This window comes from Loxodonta africana, chromosome 2, assembly GCF_030014295.1.
Source record: "Loxodonta africana isolate mLoxAfr1 chromosome 2, mLoxAfr1.hap2, whole genome shotgun sequence".
NCBI lineage: Eukaryota > Metazoa > Chordata > Mammalia > Proboscidea > Elephantidae > Loxodonta > Loxodonta africana.
In genome coordinates, this window is record NC_087343.1 from 39,713,422 (window position 1) to 39,738,574 (window position 25,153).

At 42.0% G+C, this 25,153-nt stretch overlaps 1 protein-coding gene across 4 annotated transcripts in view; it reads left to right on the forward strand.

Annotated features, from left to right (window-relative positions):
* Positions 1 to 25,153, forward strand: part of RAI14 (retinoic acid induced 14) — a 201,418-nt gene that overhangs the window by 125,315 nt on the left and 50,950 nt on the right. For all 4 annotated transcript variants that reach the window (XM_010588088.3, XM_010588089.3, XM_010588090.3 and 1 more), the window contains exon 4: positions 23,158 to 23,246. In XM_010588088.3, coding sequence (XP_010586390.1) covers positions 23,158 to 23,246 — 89 coding nt within the window. The remainder of the gene's footprint in view (positions 1 to 23,157; positions 23,247 to 25,153) is intronic.

Consider the following 25,153-nt stretch of genomic DNA (forward strand, 5'->3'; position numbering starts at 1 on the left):
AAAGTCAATTGTCAGGAGAAGATTGACACACATTTTAGCAAATTTTGCCAATTAAAACCCTCTTCTCACCACCCGTTGGATGCCGTAGCACAGACACATAGCCTGTTGCTTTGGGAGCTACAAGATGGTTCACTTGAGCTAGTTGCTATACAAAGGGAAGACGGAAGCCACCTCCCCTCAGATCAGCCTGGTCCTGCATGAGCTTGGCTCGTCCTCTCTGTCAAAGCCTCCAGGTTGAGCCTTCTCCCTCTCATCTTTGGTTTGTCTTTCCACCTTTGCAGAGGCTTGTCTCTCAGGTATAGGGTACAGAGCCAGAGCTGAATGGAACTCAGACTTGGTAGTCAGAACTCCCCAGAAGTAAGCAGGCTTTGGTTGTTGCCAAATCTTTTGGTAAATCAGTTGCCTCTTCAACTTAATGTAATTTTTTCTTCTTATCCCCCTTCTGCTTTAGATTGAGTTCGATGATTGAAAGGACTGTGCCTTTCTTGTTTACCACTGTAATTCTATTATCGGGCCCATTGTCTGGCCTATAATAGATATTCAATAAATATTTGTTGTATGAGTTGATGAAAATCTTTTCCCATGATGCTATATTGGAAGTCAACACTGTGTGGGCCATGTGCCAAAGTCCCACATTCCCAAACCTATCCTAAGGTTTAGGTAATACACACTTGTGTTTTGGACTGCTTTTTGTACCAGTGTACAGCCTTCTTGGCTCCCACTTCCCCCAATCCAGTCTGCGCAAGACAACCTTTTTATAGTCACCTGAGAGAAAGGGAAAGAAATGTTTATGATAGTTGTGTCCAAGAAGATATTCATTAGAAAGAAGATAGAGAATTTAGGTTAGCAACTTGGTGACAGAATTGCACACAACAGTTATACAAAAATCACCACCTCCATTTTGCAGATGAGAAAGTGAAGGCATGTTTGTTACAGCATGCCCTGAATTAACTGTAGGATTAGTTCCGATACCTCCACCTGGGCACAAGGCAAACCCACTGTCATTGAGTCGGTTCCCGCTCATAGTGGCCCTATAGGACAGAGTAGGTTATCCAAGGCTGTGATCCTTACAGAAGCAGACTCCCACATCTTTCTCCTGCAGAGCAGCTGGTGGGTTCCAACTGCCAACGTTGGGCTTAACAGCCGAGCACTTAACTACTGCACCACCAGGGCTCCTTTTCTGAGAACAAGGCTCATAAATATATATATATATATATATATATATATATATATATATGTGTGTGTGTGTGTGTATTTGTCACGGTTGTTTTTGTCTTTCCTGTTCTCCCAAGTACAGTTGCTGTTGGCTGCCGTCGAGTTGACACCCGACTTATGGTGACCCCATGCACAGTGGAACAAAATGCTGCCCAGTCCTCCTTCATCCCTATGGTCGGTTGAGGATCAGACCATTGTAATCCACAGGGTTTTTATTGGATGATTTTTGGAAGTAGATTACCAGGTCTTTTTTCCTAGTCTTTCGGCATCATAGCAATATCCATGCCTCCACAGATGGGTGGTGGCTGTGCGTGAGTTGAACTGGCTGAAATCAAACCCAGGTCTCCCACATGGAAGGCAAGAATTCTACCACTGAATTATATGCCCCCATTCCAAGCACAATAGAGACATTCAATTAGTATTTATGGAAGTGACTTTTCAGCATAGTTCCTGTGGGGAAAACACTCTTTTTGCTGGCAATATCTCATGGATAAATTTCTAAGGGGTTATTTAACTTGGGGTTCAGGGAGGAAAGAGGTTTCCTGACGAATGTCACAACATAGCCCTTCTCCTTTCTCAGCTTCTAATGAAAACAAAATAGAGAAATACTCAGCCTTTACTACCTAGAGAACCAGACGGGCCACAAAGGTCCAAGAATGTGGTGGCAAAGGCAGCCATCTCTTCAGACATTCTCCAGAAGCTTCCATAACCCGAGGTCAAGAACCAGATGGGTGTTTTGGTAATTCTTCGGTTCCTTCCTGGAATATTTTCCTTCAGGGAAAGATAAGAAACCTTGTCAAATTTTTCTCCCTCTAAGACTGATCAAAGAGGGGGTTAAGAAAAGTAAAAACAGTTGGATGACTGGAATTCATTTAGGAAGGAGTAAAAGAAGGGTGGCATCTTGGGTCAGAAGAGAACAAAATAAAGCAGGGCCGAGAGTTATAGCTCCAGGCTGTGTTTATGAAGTCTGGCTTGGCTTCCCCTTGCCCCATCTGTTCTGTTTCCTTGGTGGATGGGAGGAAGTGGGAGGATGTCAGGGTCTGGAACCTCTTACCGTAAGAGTCTAATTGTTTCAAGATGGTTTCCCCTATGTTTGGATGTGCATTTAATTGAAGTTATGTGTGTTTGTCTTAGGAACAACCAGACTAAATAAAATCGCCGCTGGGACTATAGTATTTGAACAAATACCACCCAGGCAAGTGTATATAGACCTAATAGACATAGACATTGTCTGCATTTCATGTTGTCCACTTTTCACAAATGTGATCTTTTCGGCTTTGAAAGCAAGAACTTGTGAAAGTATTTTTAGATGACTCTTTGGATCTTGAATAAAATAGGGGAGGTAGTTCTCGAACTCTGCAAATCAGTAGGATAAAAGGGCTTCTCTGGCTGGTGACTTGTGGTGTTTTGGCTCTTCCTGTTTTTTCAGAATAGGGATGTGTTAGGTTATTTTATACCAGTAATTCAGTCTTGGAAACCCTGGAGGCATAGTGGTTAAGTGCTATGGCTGCTAACCAAAGGGTCAGCAGTTCCAATCTGCCAGGCGCTCCTTGGAAACTCTATGGGGCAGTTCTACTCAGTCCTATAGGGTTGCTATGAGTCGGAATCGACTTGGCGGCACTGGGTTTGGTTTTTTGGTTTTTAATTCAGTCTTGGAAATCAAGTCACACCACCTGGTCAGGCTTCTTCAGTTCTTCTCATATTGTTGTTAGCTGACGTCAAGTTGGGCCCAACTCGTGGTGACCCCACTCACAATGGGATCTGGCCATTGTGGTTTATAGGGTTGTTAATTGGCTGATTTTTGGAAGTGGATCACCAGACCTTTCTTCCTAGTCTGTCTATATGACTACAAAATGAATTTACATAAAGACACTACATACTACATGTGTATTTGCAGCATCTTCCTTGTAAAGTCATTTTGTAAGCAAAATCACCCTATGTCTTTTCTATGACCTGCTGATATTTGACAGAGGGGTAAAGTGAATGCAATGTAGGTGTTGTACTGATTATCCACTCTGCTTTGGGCACATAGATTTTCAAAGGTAATAAACCTCCATTCATACCTTGCAAAATGCTCAAATTTAGGTGTTTCATTAATCTGCCAGTCGGGATGTACTCCCTGAGTCTAAAATATAGCAAACTCGATGGTATGTACATACAAAAAAAGCAGACTGCATGGTCCATGCCTACAAGATGCATAGCATGTAGCAGAGAAGGCAAGACCAGTGAAAGTAGTGGAGAATAAGTACTAAACTAGAACACTGACTGTAAGGACAGGGAGGGATGGGAAAATGCTGGAGTAGCTTAGACATGCTTCCTGGGTGAGGTGTGATGTGAGGTGGGCCTTGAAGAATGCATCAGTAGGACTTGAGTAGGTGCCAGGGAAAGGGACCGTTTCGGTATAGGTAACAGCATGAACAGAGGCCAGCCCAAGTTAGAAAGACAGAGACAGCATAGCTATTGTGTTCCTCCCTTCTTTAAGAGCCTATCATAACATAACAACAACAACAACAAAAAAATCATAACAGCCACTGGTAAAGTTCAGGGCCCCAAATCAAATCACCTGGGGAGCTTTGAAAACTACTTGATCCCTCCACCTTCAGAAATTCTGATTTAATTGGTCTGGGGTACAGCCTGGGCCTCAGGTTTTTTAAACCAACTCAGGTGATTTGAAACGGTCAGTTCAAGTTGCAGACCATTGTGCTACACCCTCTGTAGTGAGGCCCCATGTTGCCAAGCCCAGAGCTTCCCAGCAGGTATGACACCATGACTGGTTTCAGATGGACTGAAGAAGGCCCCTGGAAGGGTAGGGAAGCACTAATGTCCTGACCAGCTGTAGAGGTTGGGCCGTCTCCTGCACTTGGCTTTCCTAGGTCTAGAGGGGCTACCTTTAAAATTTTTTTTTTTTTTTTAGCCAGTCTTAATTCCACAAATTCTGAATTACATAGCTCTTCTTCATGGAATTTATATAATTCCAGCCCTCATTGATTTTCCTTATCTTTGGATTATATCAGCATAGTACTTTATTACATATTATTTAAACTGTCCTCTCTAATTATTTAACTACCACCACTCTGTCAGCTTGTTGTGTTGTGGTAGCTTGTGTGTTGCTGTGATGCTGGAAGCTATGCCACTGGTATTTCAAATACCAGCACACCCATGGCGTACAGGTTTTAGTGCAGCTTCCAAGACTAGGAAGAAGGGCCTGGTGATCTGCTTCTGAAAATTAGCCAATGAAAACTCTATGAATCACAGTAGAATATGGTTCAATATAGTGATGGAAGATAAGCCCCCTAGCTTAGAAGGCACTGAAAGTACACAGTGGCCCCGACAATGGACTCGAGTATACTAACAATTTTGAACATTTCATTTCTGTTACAGAACGAGGCAGCATTTTGTTCTGTTACACATAAGGTCTCCATTACTCCAAGCTGACCCAATGGTAACTAACAACAACTGTGTATTTAATGAGCAGCCACTCTTCACTTATCAACGTGATTAGGCTCCAAAGACCAGGTCATTATGCAAAAATCGGTGTTATGCAAAAGTGGAGGATGACCACATAGATCAAAAAATGGAGGATGACTATATCATTACATAACTGCCAAATTACATCATTACGTAACTGCCAAACCACTGAGAATCATGGCCGAGCTAAGTTGACACATAATCTTAACTATCACAGCCAGTGTTAACTCTTGCCCTGCACCTTGGCTGTTGTTACTGCCAGATGTATATCGTCAATGTGCAAAATAGTCAGATAGCAGATTTTTTACTATTATAGATGTGTAATGCTGAATAACGAGATAGTTTTTAAGTGAGTGTCATTGTTAGATGCCAACAAGTCAGTTCTGACTCATAGCAGTCCTGTGTACAACAGAATGAAACACTGACCAGTCCTGTGCCATCCCTACAATAATTGTTATGCAGAGCCCATTGTTGCAGCCACTGCGTCAGTCTATCTCACTTGAGGGTTTTCTTTTTCACTGACCTTGTACTTTACCAAGCATGAGGTCCTTCTCCAGGGAGACTGGTCCCTTCCGATAACACGTCCAAAGTATACAAGATGAAGTCTCGCCATTTGTGCTTCAAATGAGCATTCTGGCTGTACCTCTAAGACAGATTTGTTCGTTCTTCTGGAAGTTCACAGTATATTCACTATTCTTCACCAACACCATAATTCAAAAGCATCAATTCTTCTTCCGTCTACCTTATCCATCTACCTTATTCACTGTATAGCTTTCACATCCATGTGAGGCGATTGAAAATATGTGGCTTGGGTTAGGTGTACCTTAGTCCTTGAAGTGGCATCTTTGCTTTTTAACACTTTTTAAAGAGGTCTTTTGTAGCAGATTTGCCCAATGGAATGTGTCATTTGATTTCTTGACTGCTGCTTCCATGGGTCTTGATTGTGGATCCAAGTAAAATGAAATTCTTGATAACCACAACCTCTTCTCAGTTTATCATGATGTTGCTTATTGGTCCAGTTGTATTTTTGGTTTCTTTATGTTGAAGTATAATCTGTACTGAAGGCTGTGGTCTTTGATCTTCATCAGTAAGTACTTCAAGTCCTCTTCACCTTCAGCAAGCCAAGTGAGAGTATTAATTGGGTGAGGAGTAGGTATATACTATTTTTGGTTCAACTAGATTATAAGCCCAAAGGCAAGGCTGTCTTATGTTTTCAGTCTACCCTACAGCACTTACCCAGTGCAGGGAACAGTTTAGAACACATGTCTCAAACCCTAATCCCTGCAGGTGCCTGGCAGGGAATGAAGGTGGGTGAAGCAGGGTGGGGCCTGTGGCAGCCTGGGGAATATTTGTCCGTCTAAATCAGCAGCCACAACCCTGCCCTGGCTAAGTGCTGTATGCTGCAATGTGGTCCCACCATTGTCAGACCTCCCAGATTCTTAGGAGAAGCTAGAAATCCAATAATTATTTGCCATCTCCCAGTTTTTAAACGTTGGCATCAAATTTTTGAAACATTTAAAAACCTTGAACAGCTGGAAGCAAATGCTACACCTGGCTGAACTGGGCCCAGAGGTTGCCAGTCTGTCTGCCTGAGCTTAGTCTCTTTTAACCAATTCCTGTTGACATGACTTCCATCACCTTGCTTTTTTCCCCTCCACACTGAAATTACCAATCCAAAATCAAGCTTTTGGATTTTGAAGAAAATACAGTGCAATGAAAACATTGGGAATTTTGGGTGAATTTTTTTCCTGGCATTTATTATAATTATAGTATGTAATACTTGAACAAAATTAAATTAAAAATAAATATTTATATAATGCTTGTGTACAAGAGTAAGATGAAAGGTAAACTTTGGTATATCGAAAATAATTCCTGAGGGTTTTAAAGGAAAATAGTGTTATATGTTAAAGCTGAGCATATTACAAAATTGTGTAAGACTTGTAACCACAATAGTGGTGCAAATTGATGAGAATGGACTTGGAAATTAAGAACTGGATTAAGATATGTGTCGGATCACAGGATTTTTTAATTGAGTTTTATTAAGGCTATTTTCAAAGCTGGATTAAGTCTATGGAAAATGAACATTTTTAGACACTTAAATGGGTCCTTGTTGCTCAGGGTTAAAATGCTCTGGCTTTGCCTCTCCCCCCAGTCCTCAGTCAGTGCCCTCTGCTGCTGGCCTCACCCAGAATCCAGAGGTCAGGAGGGCGTGGCAGGCCGGGTTCCCTGTGGTACAGAGCAGAGCAGGGGAGGGTAGGGGCAGACCTGGAGCATGCACCCAGAGGGCACCACACGGGAGCAGCTCTCACCCGGAGGGCACCACACGGGAGCAGGAGGATCTCATGGTGGACAGCAACCAGACTGGCCGAGAGTTGGGAGGCCGGGTTCCCTGTGGTACAGAGCAGAGCAGGGGAGGGTGGGGGCAGACCTGGAGCACACATCCAGACGGCACCACACGGGAGCAGGAGGATCTCATGGTGGACAGCAACCAGACTGGCCGAGAGTTGGGAGGCCGGGTTCCCTGTGGTACAGAGCAGAGCAGGGGAGGGTGGGGGCAGACCTGGAGCACACATCCAGACGGCACCACACGGGAGCAGGAGGCTCTCACCCAGAGGGCAGCACACGGGAGCAGCTCTCACCCAGAGGGCGCCACACGGGAGCAGCTCTCACCCAGAGGGCGCCACACGGGAGCAGGAGGCTCTCACGGTGAACAGCAACCAGACGGGCTGAGAGTTGAGGTAGCTAAAAACACCAGCACTTGCCTGTGCTTGAGAAATTTCTGCTTCTTCACCTCAGTTGCTCTTAAGTTCGTGCCTTCCAAAATGCCACTACCATACACTACCCGTCCCACCAAATCCTACGCACCATCCAAGGTCCCGTTCCCTTTCTCTTATTGAAGCTCTTTCCTCATTTCCAAAATGTCACAGCCTTTCTAAAATCATGTAAGATTTGATGGTTCGTCGTTACCCAGGTCCCTGGAGAGCACATATGGTTTGCAGTCAACTGCCAACCTAAAGGTTGAGGGTCATAGCCACCCAATGGTGCCACAGAAGAAAGTCCTGGTCATCTGCTTTTATTAAAAAAAAAAAAAAAACCCACTGCTGTCGAGTCAGTTCCAACTCAGCTCCACCGTAGGATTTCTGAGGCTGTGATCTCTACAGGAGCAGACTGCAGCATCTTTCTCCCTCAGAGCACAGGTGGTTTCGAACCACCGACCTTTCTGTTAGCAGTTGATTGCTTTGGTGTAAAGATTACAGGCAGTTCTACTCTGTAACATATGGGGTCCATGTGAGTCAGAATCAACTTGATGGGAACAAATTTTGGATTTAGTTACCCATGTGCTTAATCTTATTGCTGTTATCAGACTCTCAGCCCTCAAGGGTTACAGCCCATTTTACCCAATTAATAACTATATTAATTACTGAGTACCTCAACACTGCTAGGGCTTCCAAATATATCATTCATTCAACACATTGTTCATTCTTTCACCATTTTTAAGACCCTTAGGTCTCTGGGGTGCAAATGGTAAATGTGCTGTGCTGCTAACCTGAAGATTGGCGGTTTGAGTCCACCTAGAGGTGCCTCGGAAAAAAGACCTAGCAATCTGCTTCTGAAAAATCAGCCTTGGAAAACCCTGGTGGAGCATAATTCTACTCTGAGACGCATGGGGTTGCAATGAGTGGGAATCAATTTGACAGAAACTGGGGGGGAAAAAAAATTCTCACTTGATGCTCTCAATCACTCTGGCATTAATGAGTCCTTTAATGAAAGAGGAAAATTCTATCAGGAATTAGCACAAATGACTCTAGGTACCAAAGTCTAGGGGTTTATCAGTGACCACAGCAGACTAATCACTGACCCTAACGCAGCTTTCATAATGCCCAAATACTGCTTCCAGACCGCTTTTATGAAACCAGACAATCCTGAAGAAAAGAGCTCATGTCAGCTTTGAGTGTGGTGTGGTTTCCTGGCTCCTGTATCCATCTTTCATCTCACGGCTCCTCCCTCTTGCCCCCAGGAGATCTGTCCCCAGGAGAAGTAACCCTGCTGATCCTTTTAGTACACTGTGAGCACTTAAAGGACAGTAATACTGTTTTTAAGGACCCCTGGTGGTACAGTGGTTAAGCACTTGGCTGCTAACCAAAAGGTCTGTGGTTCGAACCTATCAGTTGCTCAGTGGGGGCAGTCAGCTTCCATAAAGATTACAGCCTTGGAAACCCTATGGGACAGTTCTGCTTTGTCCTATAGGAAGTCGGAGTCGACTTGACGGCAATGGGTTAATACTATTTTTACAGTCCCTTCTTTTTTTTTTTTAATGCCAGCCGCCGCTTATTATATACCCCTCTGAAGCATTTAGCAGAGAAAAGACAACAAATGCTTCCATTTCTCAAAATTTCTGCTATATCAGTTCCTCATAGGAGCAGTGATTAAAGTTGTTGCTGCAGCTGCTTTTGAAATGGAGGCAGTACTCCTCTGCCCGGAGCGTGGGGCATCCAGGCCCAGAGGGTTCCTCCCTGTTGGCAGGGTAGAATTCAGTTTTTCAAAGCGTTTATAACTAGAAGCGATTAGTCTTGCCCTCCTTATCCCTAGACTATAATCTGAAATGGAAGTTGAATCCTTTTAATCCTATTGTTAGGATCCTACCACTGAAATATTCTGTGTGGACTAAGCCTCATTTCAGCCCAGTGACCTCATTAGAATTTAGATGTTGCAGTAAATAAGTGCCATAGAACACGTGGTAGGCTGGGTTGGAATCATAGCCTTTCAGAGCTAGTAAAGGCTTTAGTGATCATGTAGACCAGATGAGTAAACTGAGGCGAGGGACTGAGTGCCTTTATTGCCCCATAGTATGATGGTGGCATAGTTGGGCCCAAACCAAGGACTTTGTTGTTAGTTGAGTCAAGTCGATTCCGACTGATGGAGACCGTATGTGTGCTCCGCAGGGTTTTCAAGGCTGTGACCTTTCAGAAGTAGATCACCAGGCCTGTCTTTCGAGGTGCCTCTGGGTGGATTCAAACTGCCAACCTTTCAAGTTAAGCACTTGAACATAATGTTTGTACCACCCAGGGAGCTCTAAGCAAGTGACTTGTTACTGTTGAGTTGATTCTGACTCATAAACCAAGGAGTAAATCCAAAAATCAAACCCACTGCCGTCGAATCAATTCTGACTCGTAACAACCCGATAGGACAGAGTAGAGCTGCTCCATAGGGTTTCCAAGGCTGTAAATCTTTATAGAAGCAGGCTGCCACATCTTTCTACCACGCAGCCACTGATGGGCTCAAACTGCCACCTTTTGGTTAACAGCCAAACGCTTTAACCACTGCATCGCCAGGGTTCCTTGAACCAAGGACTACTGACATTTAATTCATACTTCTTTCTACTACACCAGTGGTCCTAAAAAATTAAACTTACATCAGAATCACTTGGAGGGCTTCTTAAAACACAGAGTGCAGGACCCCACCCAAGCAGTCTGGGTCAGGGCCTGAGAATTTGCATTTCTAACAAGTTCTCAGGTGATGCTGATGCTGGTCCTGGGACCACACTTTGAGGACCATTATGTTGTTGTTGTGCGCTGTCGAGTCAATTCCGAGTCATAGCGACCCTGTATGACAGAGGAGAACTGCCCCATAGGGTACTGAACTGAACGCTAGATCTTTTCTCCTACGGAGCCATCAGGTAGGTTCAGACTGCCACCCTTTCAGTTAGCAGCTGAGCCCTTAACTATTGGGCCACAAAGGCTCCTTTAGAACTGTTATATTGTACTTTGTTGGGAAGACAGTCCAGCTTATCATAACATAAAGGACATAGCCTCTCTCCCTTAAGAACTTTAAATTAGTTGGTGTAAAGTCAGTTCCAACTCATGGCTACCCCATGTATGTCAGGGTAGAACAGTGTTTTGTATGGTTTTCAGTGGCTGAGTTTTCAGAAAAGATTGCCAGTCCTTTTATCTACAAAGCCTAAGAGTATGACGTTAAATCACATTGTAGCTATGAGGCTCAGATGAATTATTCTGATGATCCAGCTGAAAGTAAAGATGAAAATCAAAGAACCTAGAAAAATAGATAGTTTATTTATTTTTTTTTTTAGGGATGTCCTTTACAAATATCTAATATTTCAAACCTTTGGTAAACTTTGAGTCACAGGCAGTCACAGATAGGATATTCACTGGTCCTTTATGTTTACTGAGTTTATACTATAAACGTTCTCCTTCCTTTTCCCACTTCCCCATGCTTCCCCATACTTCCCCATACGTCCCCGCACTGCACTTCCCAGGCCCCTCTCAGGCAGAGAAGAAGAACACAGAGGACAGGAGGGGAAGCTAGTTCTGTTCCTTCAAGTTGCATAAAGTATTTGCCAGGGTTTAGCACATGTCCAGGAGCTCCGGTGGTGCAGTGGTTAAGAGCTCAGCTCCTAGCCAAAAGCTTGGCAGTTCGAACCCACCAGCAGCTCTGCAGGAGGAAGAGGTGGCAGTCTGCTTACATAAAGATTACAGCCTTGGAAACCCCCATGGGGCAGTTTTACTCTGTCCTATTTTTTTTTTATAGGGTCGCTATGAGTCAGAATTGACTCCACAGCAACGAGTTTTGTTTTTGTTTTTTTAATCACATGTCCGAATTAGAAAGACTGCCCACCTATCAAATTCACTTCATCTGGCCACCAGGAAGTTACCCTCCACCATACAGCATGGACAGTCACTCAGTTTTCTGCTGCTACTTTTCTAAAACCTAGTTCTCTTACAAAGTCTCTGTGAATACTAACCAATATATTTTAATAAATGTCAACACATTTTTTTCGTATTAAAAAAAAAGATTGCAGGCGAGGTCAGCACAACTGGACTAAACGAAAAGCAGAGAAGTTTCCGGAATAAACTGAATGCTTCAAAGGCCAGTGTAGCAGGGGTGGGGGTTTGGGGACCATGGTTTCAGGGGACATCTAAGTCAATTTCCATAATAAAATCTATTAAGAAAACATTCTGCTTCCCACCTTGGAGAGAGGTGTCTGGGGTCTTAAACGCTACAAGCGGCCATCTAAGATGCATCAACTGGTCTCAACCCACCTGGACCAAAGGATAATGAAGGAGAGCAGTGGGATGCAGACCCCAAATTCTTGTAAAAAGACCAGACTTAATGGTCTGACTGAGACTAGAAGGACCCTGGTGGTCATGGCCCTCAGACCTTCTGTTGGCCCAGGACAGGAACCATTCCCAAAGCCAACTCTTCAGACAGGGATTGGACTGGACAATGGGGTGGAGAGGGATGCTGGTGAGGAGTGAGCTTCTTGGATCGGTGGACACTTGAGACTATTGGCATCTCCTGCCTGGAGGGGAGATGAGAGGGTAGAGGGGGTTAGAAGCTGGCGAAATGGACACGAAAAGAGAGCAGAAGGAGGGAGCGGGCTGTCTCATTAGGGGGAAAGCAATTGGAAGTATGTAGCAAGGTGTATATAAGTTTTTGTGTGAGACTGACTTGATTTGTAAACTTTCACTTAAAGCACAATAAAAATTAAAAAAAAAAAAAGATTGCCAGGTCTTTCTTCCACGGCATCTCCGGATAGACTGCAACCTCCAACCTTTCAGTTAACAGCCCAACGTCTTAACCATCTGCACCTCCCAGGAACCCCAAGAACTTACATTACAGCCTGAGAAAGATTTAAGGTTATTCTAGTTTATGGGTGTGCCTTGCTTTAAAGGAATTCAAAATACAAACTTCAGACTATAAAACCAAAATGAAAGATTTTGCATCGTGGTAAAAGAAAAAATCAGTTCTTGGTGTTAGAAAAATTGCAATAAACAAGACAAAGCTCCTGCCTTCATGCAGAGGGATGATAAATAGCTCTTTAATAATATATTGTCAGGTGCAATGAAGATGGCAAGGAGGGAGAAACTGACAGGGGCCACTTTGGATAAGCCTGGGAAAGGAAGCTCTTTTTGAGCAGAGGCTTTCATTCAAGAGTCCTTAATGGAGGGAGGGACAGAACCCTGTACTTTTCTGGAGAAAGGGCTCTCAACAGCAAGGCAACGCCCTGATGTGCTCAGGAAACAGCAAAAGCCCCCTGGTGAACAGGGGAGAGTGCTAGAAGGTGAGGCCAGAGAGGGAGCCAGGGTCACAAGGGGTGGGTTTTAGATTAAATCATTCTAACTTCTTAATTTCTTTGATTCGTTCAAATATGATTTAGTAGAATTATCCCCTACATCCTAGAAAGAAGTCTTGTAAAAGGAGTATAATAAAAATATAGGCAATTTTAGGTGGTTGGAATGTGAGGCCCCTGTTGCAGAGCTGAAATGTTGGGAACTCTCAAGGGATTCTGGGAATACTTGAAAGGGATTCTGGGAAAGATGTTTGTTTATCATGAAGTATTTCTGAGTCTGTTACCACAGTGACCCCTTCCATGGAAATAAAGGTTTTTCTTTTTTTTTTTTTAAAGAAATGGTGGGTATATTAGGGAGAAACAGCTCTTTGAGGCAGGGGAGGTGAGTTCAAGACCTGATCTTTTACGCATTTCCTAACTTGAGTCTCAGTGTCGTTATGAAATGACATTGAACCAGTTTATCCCCCTGGGACCTTTACTTTTTTTTCAGACACTCTGGGATTCTGGAATGTGGTTAATGCTGGTAGGATTTGGTGTTCGGTTGTTTCTTTGGGTTGGCATTGGTGGCTGGCTGATTTGGGGAGTGAAAATTGACTGTATTGGCATCCCAGTTGTGGCAGCCGGCTTGCTGCATTCTTGACTTTACTCTGCCGGCTCTCTTGGTTTCAGGAGCCAGAGTGATGAAGAGACAAGAAAGCATGAGGTTTAAGTGAAGTTTTGTGTGAGTGAATATGCCTCAAAAATCGAAGTCTTCCAAAAGTAGCCTGTGAGCTTCTGTTTTCTTCAAATATGTGTTTCAGCTGATAATCCAGAAACCAGAATTGTGTTTGTTATTCCTCTGAAAGACAGAAAGAAATTTCCAGGCCATAACTCATAGGATTTTTTTTTTCTTTAATTGTGGTAAATAAATAGGTAGCAAAACACTTGCCATTTCAGTGATCTTCACATGTACAGTTCAGTGACATTAAATATGTTCATTATGTTGTTCCGCCAACACCATTCCCAATAGCTAATAGACTTTCAAGTGGCAACAGTTTAAGACCCATTTGGGTTAAGAGTCTTGAGAAATAGCCCAGCCTTGTCTGAAGTATTTACTTAGAGAAAGTTTGCACAACTTGCTGAGTGGTTTTGTAGGAATTGAATCCCCCATTGCAGGCTCTGTTTGCTTCAGTGCTTGGATTACATTCCCATTGATTTGAAAGCACTGGCAACGCCTACTCTGCCCTCGTGACAAGCCTGTGTTTGCTTTTTGCCAAAGGCTTCCAGTTTTTAGTTTAAGCTTTGTTTTTTAAAGAACAGTACATTGTATTATGTTAGTATAGCATTTCACAATTTGCAGAGCGATCTAACCATAGAGTTTCTCAGCAGAGTGGTGAGGGGCCAGTCGTGGAGGCAGGATGCTTAGGTTAGAATCCAGGCCACTGCTTGCTAGTTTGGGACTTTGGGCAAGTTACTGAACTTCTCTGTGCCTTAGTTTCCTCCTCCATAAAATGGGGATGATAAAAGTAACTCTCCCCCCACAGGATTGTTATGTATAATGAGTTAAAATATAAAACGTGTCTAGTACATAGTTTTTCAATGGACTATTTATGAGTCCCTGGGTGGCACAAGTCGTTTGCACTCGACTACCAACCTAAAGGATGATGATTCGAACCCACCAGCAGTGCCACGGACAAAAGACTTGGCAATCTGCTTCTGTAAAGATGACAGCTAAGAAAGCCCTATGGAGCAGTTCTACTCCGTAACACATGGGGCTGCCAGTAGTCGGAATCAACTCAAAGGCAATGGGTCTGGTTTTTTGTGTGCTATTGTTATTGATGTTATTACTGTTTAATTGAAACTGAAGTTAAGTACCTCAGCCATGATCACGACAACACAGCAGCAAACCCTGACCACACTTGGCCTCCCACCACTCACTCTCCCTCCTCTGCTTCCTCTACCCAGCCTTCAGTCTGCCACCCTGGCTGTCGTCGGAGGCTACTGGAAACATCAGTCAGTTCTCTTCAGGGGAAAAAAAATGAAAGCAAGAAAAGAGAGAGAGATCCACCAAACTCTTAAGCACTGAAACCTTGGAAGCTTTCCAAATGACACAAGCAAGGAAATTCCAAATATCAATAAGCAGTGAAAGGATCAAAGTAGTTTATAAAAATCTTCAGGCTGCTCTACTTGTGCCTTTTAGTTCTGTCGCTGTTGAAGGGCTGCAGCTGAGCTTTATAAGCAAAGCTAAACATTCCCTATTGTAACAAAACATAAAACAGTGTAGATTCCTTTTTTGTGGAACATGTCCATGAAATTGTTTTTAAGACTTCGGGAATTTTGTTTTCAAAAGAAATAAAGGGTGCTCGGTAAAAATGATGGGGTGAGGTTTTTAACTTGTCCTCCTTTTAAAATGGCACTTCTCAAACCTTGTGTGCATAGGACTCACCTGGGGATCCTGTAAAAAGCCACTTTTGAGGCAGTGGGTCTGGTGTAGGGCTTGAATTTCTAATAAATTTCCAGGAGATGCTGATGCTGCTGGTCCGTGGGCCACACTTGGAGTGGTCAAGCTTGGGCTGTTGAAGAGCTGCCAGTTTAGTTACATCAGAATCTGGATAGCCATCTCTGTACTCTTGGGTAGTGACGTGTGTCCCCGTCAGTGGACATGAGTTTAGAGAACTGGATACAAAGTTTTTATACACCTTCTAGTAGTCACCAAAGCGTCCGTTATTCGCCATGTTTTTCTCTGTGCGTTGTAGGATGTTTAATGACGTTCCTGGCCTCTGCCCACTAGATGCTAGTGGTATTGCCTTCCCAAACCAAAACCCAGTGCTGTCGAGTCGATTCTAACTCATAGCGACCCTGTAGGGCAGGGTAGAACTGCCCCATAGAGTTTCCAAGGAGCGCCTGGTGGATTTGAACTGCTGACCTTTTCGTTAGCAGCTGTAGCTCTTAACCACTACGCCACCAGGGTTTCCAGTATTGCCTTACCGGTTAACAATTTGGTTCTGATATAACTTCTGCTTAGCCTGTCTTTTCTGAATATTGAGACAATTCTTTTTATTAAAAGAAGACAAAAAGCCAGATATTATATGCTTCCATTTGTATGAAATGTCCAGATTTGGGAAATCCATAGAGACAGAAAGAAGATTAGTGGTTTCCAGGGCTGAGGGGACAGGATAATGGGGAATGACTGCTTAGGGGTTTGTGGTTTCTTTTTGGAGTGATGCAATGTTCTGGAATTAGATAGTGGTATTGGTTGCACAACTTAGTGAATATTCTGAAAATCGCTGAATCGTACGTACATTTTAAAATGGTGAATTTTAAGGTATGTGAATTATATCCCAATAAGAAAACATTTAAATTTGCTCAAGTTGTTTTCATAGCCTTTAGTTAATTTGTTTTAATAGAATTTGTTTTTAATGATTTATCACAGGATTCTCCTATTTGACACTATTAATATTTTGGACTAGATGATTGTTTGTTGTGGGGGCTTTTCTGTGCATTTTTAGGGTGTTTACCAACATCCCTGGCTCCACCCACTAGTGCTGGTAGTATCTCCCTACCAGCTAGCAATGAAAAATGTCTTCACACATTGCCAGCTGTCCCCCTGGAGGACAAGATCACTCTTAGTTAACAGCCACTGGTTTATCTTTAGTCTTTCTGCTAAAAGACTAGCTCCATGAGGGCAGGAGCTTTGTTTTAGTCCCTGTTTTTCTCAGTGCTTAGAAGACTGTCCAGCATATCGATCCACTAGTGCTATAGTAGATATATAAGTGAAAGAATATATTTAGCTATAGTAACAGCAGTACGTGTAAAAATATACAGCTATAGACACATCAAAACTGTCTCATACCTGGATTGGTTCCAATGCCTTGGAATTAACACTGTCAAGAATACTGGCTCTGTTTAAGGGGCGGGGGCGTTAACCAACCTAGGGCCTTACCTTCTGCCTGCCAATCACCATCTGCAGACGTTCTTCATCTACTGGTATGTTCTTGCAGTCAGCTTCCTAGGACATAGACCCTGGAGGGCACCATCGATGCTCTTTAATAGCCGTGTGCTGACCTGGGGCAGCATTGCTCCCCAAGCGTTACAGAACCCTATAGATGTCTGCCCACCATCCAGAGAGGGGTAGCCCCTAGCCCGGCAGTCACCCAGACTGACACCATTGAGGACACCTACGTTCGTTAGTCACTGCATAAGAAAGGAAATCTACTCATTGTCATCTGCAAATCCAGGTTCTGTCACTGACAAATGTTTTTCCACCTAACAAAACTCAACTTTCCACTGGAGTATCTAATTAAAAATTGTCTCTACTTCGGGTTCATATTCAGAGGCTAAATGTTAATGGCCTGCTGTTGCCAAATCTTGCTTTGGAGATTTTCACTCCTGTGAAAGGTGCTAGAATGTTAGCAGCTCATGCCTGAGCTTTAGACAAGACTGGTCTTCGATGATTCTTTGTAGACTGGGACTGTCTATGACTTTGTTCCCAAGTTTCCATTCCATGGAAATGCATTTAGCTGTTATTCTCTCTCCCTCTCCCTCTCCCTCTCCTTCTCCTTCTGTCTTCCTCCCTCTCCCCTCCCCTTTGCTTCCCCTTCCCTTCCATCATTTTTTAAAGCAGTGCAGTAATTTGGTTGTGATGTAACTTCTGCTAGCCTGTCTTTTCTGAACGTTGAGGTGATTTTTTTTATTAAGCAGCAGATCCTAGACTCAGTGTTTTGCCTTGTGTTGGTGAGGCTATAGTAATTGGCGGCATTTTTGGGGTGTTCATCACATGCTTCACATTTTGGGAAATACTTCACACAGAGGAGCTCGTTTGTTACTCACAATAGTCCATTTTGCAGATGCGGAAACTGAGGTGCAAAGAGCTTGGTAGCTTGTCCAAGATCACACACTAATTAGTTCAAACCCAGTTAGCCTGACTCCTCTGAGCCCTTAAAGATTACATAGGTCAACTCCTTCCCCCAGTGTCTTGCTTCTCAGTATATTTCATCTGACTACATGTTTTTGTGCCTCCTCTAAGTTTTAATAAAGTTATGATGTTGAAAACTTTGCTGAATTTTTTTGAAATCATGGATATTAGGAATAAGGACCAGATTTCCTGAAGTTAAAACCTTTAAATGAGTAGATGTCTAAATTAAATATACAAAGGAGACCATGACAGTGTGATTTCCCACTTCGCCCCTCTGTCACAGGGCGCTTACTCTGCACTTGATGAATGGCTTCTTCCAGGTGTAGCAGGGGAATGAGAGAAAGAAGACACAGCTCCAGTCTTCTAGCAGCTTTCTCTCTGGGGAAAGTAAACAAATAAAATGGCCTGGTCCTTTTTTGGGTACTTGTTTATTGTTCAAGTATAAAACCAAACTCGTGGCTGTTGAGTCGATTCTGACTCATAGTGGCTCTATAGGACAGAGTAGAACTGCCCCTTAGAGTTTCCAAGGAGCACCTAGTGGACTCGAACTACCAACCTTTAGGTTTGCATCTGTAGCACTTAACCACTACGCCACGAGGGTTTTGTTCAAGTATAAGATATATAAATTGAGCTCAGAAGTGCTATCGTAATATAAAGGAGATGCTGACAAATCATTTCTTTGTCTAATTTGTGTCTTATTCTTCCTTTGCACACCTTTCAAAAAACAAGACAAAACTAAACCAGTACACTGACCGTTTTAGTTTTACATGAGAACCGATTTAGCAAACTCAGGCTATAAACATGATGTCCCAAGTTAAGTAGTAAAATGATTTTCTAACTGTGGCAATGATACAGTATTAAGCAAAAGGCAAGTTAATCATAGTGACCAGTAGTAGGTACCAAGGTAACTATATGTCTGATGGTTGTTCTCTCTTATTTTATATTTTCTCTTCTGAAATGTAGCCAGCAGAGGAGCATCTTCTTTGACTTCTAATTCATTACCGAAGAACCCTTGCCATTCCACAGGATGTGACCACTGAACTTAAGAAAGTCTTTGCAAACTTTAGACCACAGTTGTAGCCTGTACTTTTGTTTGTTTGCTTGCTTGTGTGTGTATCACAGTTATTGTGTATGCACTCAAACATGTATTGTGTGGGGTTTTAGTTTTTTCTTTTCCCGTGTAAAATGTGTGCAGACATGAATTTAAGTAGTAGACTTAAAAAAAATACATACACACCCACACACACATACACATACACACAGTGGATGGGGTGTTGATATTCTCTTAAGACCAAATCTCATTTAAGTTGGTTGTTTTTCTTATCCTTGGAAAGGTGTGTGTGTGTTTTTTTTTTTTAATAGACTTTATATTTTTTAAAGCAGTTGTAGGTTTACAGAAAAAATTGTGCAGAAAATACAGAAAGTTCCCATATGTCTCTTCCCTTCCCACCCCACCCCCACACAATATACACGTCATTTCTCCTATTAACAACCTGCACCCTTTTGGTACATGTGTTAAAATTGATAAACCAATTTTGATACATTATTATTAACTAAAGTCTGTAGTTTACACTGAGGAGCCCTAGTGGCTCAGTGATTAAGCGCTGGGCTGCTAAGTGAAAGGTTAGCTGTTCAAACCCACTGGCAGCTGTGTAGGAGGAAGACGTGGCAGCCTGCTTCTGTAAAGATTACAGGCTTGGAAACCCTACTCTGTCTTACAGGGTTGCTGTGAGTCAGAGGCAGCGATAAGTTGGAATCAACGCTGAAGCAACCAGTAGGGTTTACATTAACCAAAAACCAAACTGTTGCCATCAAGTCGATTCCAACTTATAACGACCCTATAGGACAGAGTATAGTTGCCCCATAGGGTTTCCAGAGGAGCGATTGGTGGATTTGAACTGCCAGCCCTTTGGTTAGCAGCCTCGCTCTTAACCACTGTACCACCAGGGATCTGCAGTTTACATTAGGGTTCACTTTTTGTGTTGTGTGGTTTTATGGGTTTTGGCGAATACTCAGTGTCTTGTATCCACCATTATAGTATCATATAGAATAGTTTTACTGCTCTGAAAGTGCCCTGTGTCCCACCTATTCTTCCCTAACCCCCTGGCAACCATTGATCTTTTCACTGCCTCTGTAGTTTGCTTTTTCCAGAATGTGATAGAGTTGGAATCATACAGTATGTAGCTTTTCGGGGCTGGGTTCTTAGCAGTATGCACTTAAGATTCCTCCATGTCTTTTTGTGGCTTGATAGCTCATTTCTTTTTATCACTGAATAATAATACTCCATTGTATGGATGTACCACAGTTTATGCTTTCACATATTGATGGACATCTTGGGTTGCGTCCAATTTTTGGCAATTATAAATAAAGCTACTGTACACACTCATGTGTAAGTTTTTATGTGGGTATAACAGTTTTACCTCATTTATGTAAATACCTAGGAGTGCAATTGCTGGATCAAATGGTAAACCTATGTTTAGCTTTGTAAGAAGCTGCCAGACTGTTCTCCAACAGAGGTATATTCTTGAGCTATCTAAACTGGTCCCTACTTTGGCTTAAGACCATATCATGAAGCTTTTTTAAAGTCACTCATCATATTCTGTATAGTTAAAGTTACTATATGGCCTACAGTGATGCGTCATTGTCAAACATGTCTGCAGTTTTAACCCCCTGTAGATAAAGCATGCATTCCAGAAGGAACCAAGAAACCTCAGAGTAGAAAAAATGCAGATGTCACATGGGGTTGGGGCTTAATGACTGATGGGGCATAGGGAGAGCTTCCGGGTACTAACAGGAAATACGGAAAAGGCTTTTCGGTTTCAGACATGTTCTGCTTCTTCATTTTTATGAAGGTAAAGTGGGCACGTTCCATTTGTGAAATTTTGTCAAGCTATATAATTATGATCTGTGTCGTTTTCTTTACATATGTTATAATTCAATCAAAACTTAAAGTAAGTGTGTGTGTTGTGTTCATGTGTGCTCATAAAAAAAACCCCAAAACCAACCTGTTGTCATTCAGTCAATTCCGACTCCTAGGGACCCTACAGGGAAGAGTAGAACTGCCCCATAGGGTTTCCAAGGAGCTAATGGTGAATTCAAACTGCCGACCTTTTGGTTAGCAGCCGAGCTCTTAACCACTGCATCACCAGGGCTCCGCGCGTGCTCATATGGACATACTAATCGGTAAGCCTGGCACTTTTACCGGGAGAATGGCATATGGCTAATCTCTTGTCCAGATACTTTCGATTTAGTTCTTCCTTGGTCATAGGAGATAGAAGAGTAATCAGCTTAGAAGCAAAAACGTAGACATTAAGAAAAGAAGACAAATATTAACAACTACTAAAAAATAACCAAACCCTTTGCCATCGAGTTGATTCCGACTCATAGCAGCCCTATAGAACAGAGTAGAACTACCCTACCTGGTTTCCAAGGAGCAGCTGGTGGATTCGAACTGCCAACCTTTTGGTTAGCAGCCGTAGCTCTTAACCACTACGCCACCAGGGTTTCCGACTTATTCATAGTATATTTTAAATGAATTAATATAATGCACTTTATAAATAAAGCTTTTATAGTAATTCAGGGGCCTTTAGAATAGTAGTCCTAAAAGCAGACTTCAATAGTTGAGGTTCTTAATGGTGACTGAAAATCCTCAAGAACAATTCAATTATGTGGCATTTTAGAAACTTTGTACCAAGATCAGTTAAAAACATAAGATTAACTGTTTAAATCTGAACTTCAAAAAAACTAAGTTACCAAAAAAAAAAAAAAATCCCAAAACCTTTTGCTCTCAAGTCGATTCTGACTCATAGCAACCCTCTAGGACGAGTAGAACTGGCCCATAGGGTTTCCGAGGAGCGGCTGGTGAGTTCAAACTGCCAGTCTTTTGGTTATCCACAGAACGCTTAAACACTGCCTTTTGGGGAGGTTCTTTTGGTTAAGATGAATTTAATCAGGAATTCCATTTAAACACATCGCCACATTCCCAAGTCCTTCCATATGATGAGACTTTAACTATAATGTTAAAAAAAAAAATTTTTTTTTTCCCCTACAAACTAAATTTTGACTGTACAGAGACATTAACACAAATTGCTCTGCAAATGCGGACATAGTTTGTGTGATCAGAGCCAGGTAGGCTAAAATAATTGAGTGTTAGAACCAAAAGAAATGTTAGAAATCATCTGATGCAATCCTCATACTTTACAACGGGGGAAATTTAGGCTCAGAGAGGTTACGCTAACTTCCCAAAGATACACAGCTAAGTTATGGCTGATTTGCAACCAGAACTGAAGTATCCTCATTTAATGGTCCAGGACTCTGTCTACCTTCACTGGAGCCTGGTTATTGAGAGCAGAGATAGGGGCTCAGACTAACTTGGGTTCAAACACTAGCTCTAGAATTTGGTAGTTGGGTGTGACCCTGGGCCCCAGTGCCAGATCCCAACCTATGATAAAAGAACTGTCGGGGCGTTAATTCAGAGGTCTTAGATATAAGATGCTGCATGGGAACTATCCTGAGAGACCAACTCCCTAAAACAGCTGAGGTAGGAGGAGAACTGGAAGACTTGCTAGCTTCTCTCAGCAGAAAGAAACAGAAGTGGGAGGCCTGCGTGGTGGAGACCTTCCCAAGGTTTTCAGTCACTGCAGCCCCTGGGCCTGAATGCCCGGTGGAATTGTGCTTTCCTTCTGCCTGGAGGAGTCCCTTCCCCCCTGGACCTGCAGGGGTGATTTGTGTGGCCTTTGGATGTTATCCCTTCTTTTAATGACCAATCTAAACATGCTGAGCATGGCTTGTTCTCCCAAGTCTCATTAAATCCTGGGGCCTAATCGTGGGCTTTATTTAATGGTGTTTGCAACTAACCAGCTGTAGACATCAGCCATCTAACGGAGACAGTAACAGGACTAACCTCAAAGGGCTGTTATGAGGATGAAAGGAGAGTGAATAGAAAAGCATATAGGAAGATGCTTGACATACATTGACACTCAACACATGTTGTGTGCAACTATTCAGCTACAGCGCAAGGTGGATTTGGTGTTGATGTTGTCTGAGAACTTTGACCACTGCCTGAATTAGACATGTCTCTGTTTATTGAGCCTACTTCTTAAAAATAATGGCTTTGGTAAAACTGCTAGATAGCCGGAAAAAAAAAGTTATTAAAGTATTTATCATTTAGGAATTGAATCTATTTGGGACTCTCGAACTGTCGATGTTTCATAGAGACAAATTGGTAGTTGAGTCTTTCTGCTTCTTTCAAGTCTGGTCTTTAGGTCAGAAAACCTAAGATCACGTTTGTGCTCCGTCACGTAATAAGAAGTGTCAATGAATAAGTGATTGGACTCCTCTTTAAAATTACACTGATGGTAATACCTACTCATTGGGTGGTGGTGTAGCACAAGGGGGAGAAATTGTGCATAAAGAAGAGGCCAAAAACAGGGCAGAGGTGAACTCTAGAGCGTGGAAATCTTAAGGTAATTGTGTTTCTCTCTCTTCTCAGCTTTCATCTTGCTGCTGCAAAGGGACACGTGGAATGCCTCAGGGTCATGGTTACACATGGTGTGGATGTGACAGCCCAAGACACTGCTGGTATGTGGTTTTTATCTCTTAAGTCAACAAGCCAGCGTGAGATTAGGTATCACAAAGGTGCTACATATTCATTGTGGAAAGTTTAGAAACTATAGCAAGCCAAAGGAAAAAAATGGAATCCCTTCTAAGACTAGTCTCTGGTGTAGTTTCATGCATTTGCCTGTGTCTTTACAAGAGTGTTTTCATTTTTTTTTTTTAGCAAACTGAGGACTATATATACCTCTCATCCTCCATTTTGTTTTATTTTCTAAGATCATATGTATGGGCCAAGCAATATTCTCTAGTTTTTTTTTTTTGTTGTTGGGAGTTTTTTGATTACCGTTTCAATCTTTTTTTTTTGTTATGGGTCTATTTAGTTGTTCTACTTCTGAATGTGTTAGTTTAGGTAGGTAGTGTTTTTCCAAGAATTCATCCATTTCTTCTAGGTTTTCAAATTCGTTAGAGTACAATTTTTCATAATAATCTGAAATGATTCTTTTAATTTCATTTGGTTCTGTTGTGATGTGGTCCTTCTCATTTCTTATTTGGGTTATTTGTTTCCTTTCCTGTATTTCTTTAGTCAGTCTAGCCAATGGTTTATCAATTTTGTTAATTTTTTCAAAGAACCAGCTTTTGGCTTTGTTAATTCTTTCAATTGTTTTTCTGTTCTCTAATTCATTTAGTTCAACTCTAATTTTTGTTATTTGTTTTCTTCTGGTGCCTGATGGATTCTTTTGTTGCTCAGTTTCTATTTGTTCAAGTTGTAGGGACAGTTCTCTGATTTTGGCTCTTTCTTCTTTTTGTATGTGTGCATTTATCGATATAAATTGGCCTCTGAGCACTGCTTTTGCTGTGTCCCAGAGGTTTTGATAGGAAGTATTTTCATTCTCGTTGCTTTCTATGAATTTCCTTATTCCCTCCTTGATGTCTTCTATAACCCAGTCTTTTTTCAGGAGGATATTGTTCATTTTCCAAGTATTTGATTTCTTTTCCCTAGTTTTTCTGTTATTGATTTCTAGTTTTATTGCCTTGTGGTCTGAGAAGATGCTTTGTAATATTTCGATGTTTTGGACTCTGCAAAGGTTTGTTTTATGACCTAATATGTGGTCTATTCTAGAGAATGTTCCATGTGCACTAGAAAAAAAAGTATATTTTGTAGCAGTTGGGTGGAGAGTTCTGTATAAGTCAATAAGGTCAAGTTGGTTGATCGTTGTAATTAGATCTTCCGTGTCTCTATTGAGCTTCTTACTGGATGTCCTGTCCTTCTCCGAAAGTGGTGTGTTGAAGTCTCCTACTATAATTGTGGAGGTATCTATCTCACTTTTCAATTCTGTTAAAATTTGATTTATGTATCTTGCAGCCCTGTCACTGGGTGCATAAATATTTAATATGGTTATGTCTTCCTGATCAGTTGTCCCTTTTATCATTATATAGTGTCCTTCTTTATCCTTTGTGGTGGATTTAAGTCTAAAGTCTATTTTGTCAGAAATTAATATTGCTACTCCTCTTCTTTTTTGCTTATTGTTTGCCTGATATATTTTTTTCCATCCTTTGAGTTTTAGTTTGTTTGTGTCGCTAAGTCTAAGGTGTGTCTCTTGTAGGCAGCATATAGATGGATCGTGTTTCTTTATCCAGTCTGTGACTCTCTATCTCTTTATTGGTGCATTTAGTCCATTTACATTCAGCGTAATTATAGATAAATAAGTTTTTAGTGCTGTCATTTTGATGCCTTTTTATGTGTGTTGTTGACAATTTCATTTTTCCACATACTTTTTTGTGCTGAGGCGTTTTTCTTAGTAAATTGTGAGATCCTCATTTTCATAGTGTTTGACTTTATGTTAGTTGAGTCGTTACGTTTTTCTTGGCTTTTATCTTGAGTTATAGAGTTGTTATACCTTTTTGTGGTTACCTTATTATTTACCCCTATT